Genomic DNA, 783 nt, shown 5'->3' with positions numbered 1-783 from the left:
AATGCCGTTTTCCGCGGGCGAGCAGGGTGCGTGGAGGCCGCGGTCGGGGCCCCGTTCCCGGGCGCTGCTGACCGCTGCCCGGCCTCTCCCCGCAGGTGTTTCGGGACCAAGTGCGCGGGCTGTGCCCAGGGCATCTCCCCCAGCGACCTGGTCCGCAGGGCGCGGAGCAAAGTGTTCCACTTGAACTGTTTTACGTGTATGATGTGTAACAAGCAACTCTCCACCGGCGAGGAGCTCTACATCATAGACGAGAACAAGTTTGTCTGCAAAGAAGATTACCTAAATAACAGCAATACTGCCAAAGAAAACAGCCTGCATTCAGGTGAGGAGCGCGGCCGGGGCGATGAGGGCGGGGATGCGCTCAGCACCGGCTGCTCCTTGGGGTGAGACGCTCCTCTCCTTCTTCCTTCTTTCTTTCTGTCTTCTCCTTCCTGCTCTCCCTCTTTTCTCCCTTATCCCTCGTCTCCCTTCACTCTCCTACCCCTTTATTTTCCTCTCCTTCGTCTCCCTTTTTTTTCCCCCTCTTCTTCCCTTTTTCGTTTCCCTCCTTTCTCCTCTCCCCCGGTCCTGCCGCGGCCCCCGTCCCTCGCGGTCGGTGTTTCCCCCCGGCTGAGCGTGACCCAGGTTTCTTCTCCCCAGCCACCACCGGCAGTGACCCCAGCCTGTCCCCCGACTCTCAAGACCCCTCCCAGGACGACGCCAAGGACTCGGAAAGCGCCAACGTGTCCGACAAGGAGACGGGGAGCAACGAAAACGACGACCAGAACCTGGGGGCCAAGCGGC

The 783-nt window shown here is 60.8% G+C and overlaps 1 protein-coding gene across 1 annotated transcript in view; it reads left to right on the top strand.

Annotated features, from left to right (window-relative positions):
* LHX1 (LIM homeobox 1) overlaps window positions 1-783 on the top strand; it is a 5,513-nt gene that overhangs the window by 1,735 nt on the left and 2,995 nt on the right. Inside the window, exons 2-3 of the mRNA XM_005424451.2 lie at window positions 96-322; window positions 640-781. Coding sequence (XP_005424508.1) covers window positions 96-322; window positions 640-781 — 369 coding nt within the window. The remainder of the gene's footprint in view (window positions 1-95; window positions 323-639; window positions 782-783) is intronic.

The sequence above is a fragment of the Geospiza fortis genome, unplaced genomic scaffold, assembly GCF_000277835.1.
Source record: "Geospiza fortis unplaced genomic scaffold, GeoFor_1.0 scaffold538, whole genome shotgun sequence".
NCBI lineage: Eukaryota > Metazoa > Chordata > Aves > Passeriformes > Thraupidae > Geospiza > Geospiza fortis.
The sequence above is the reverse complement of the archived record's forward strand: the minus strand, read 5'-3'. Positions and strand labels throughout refer to the sequence as shown.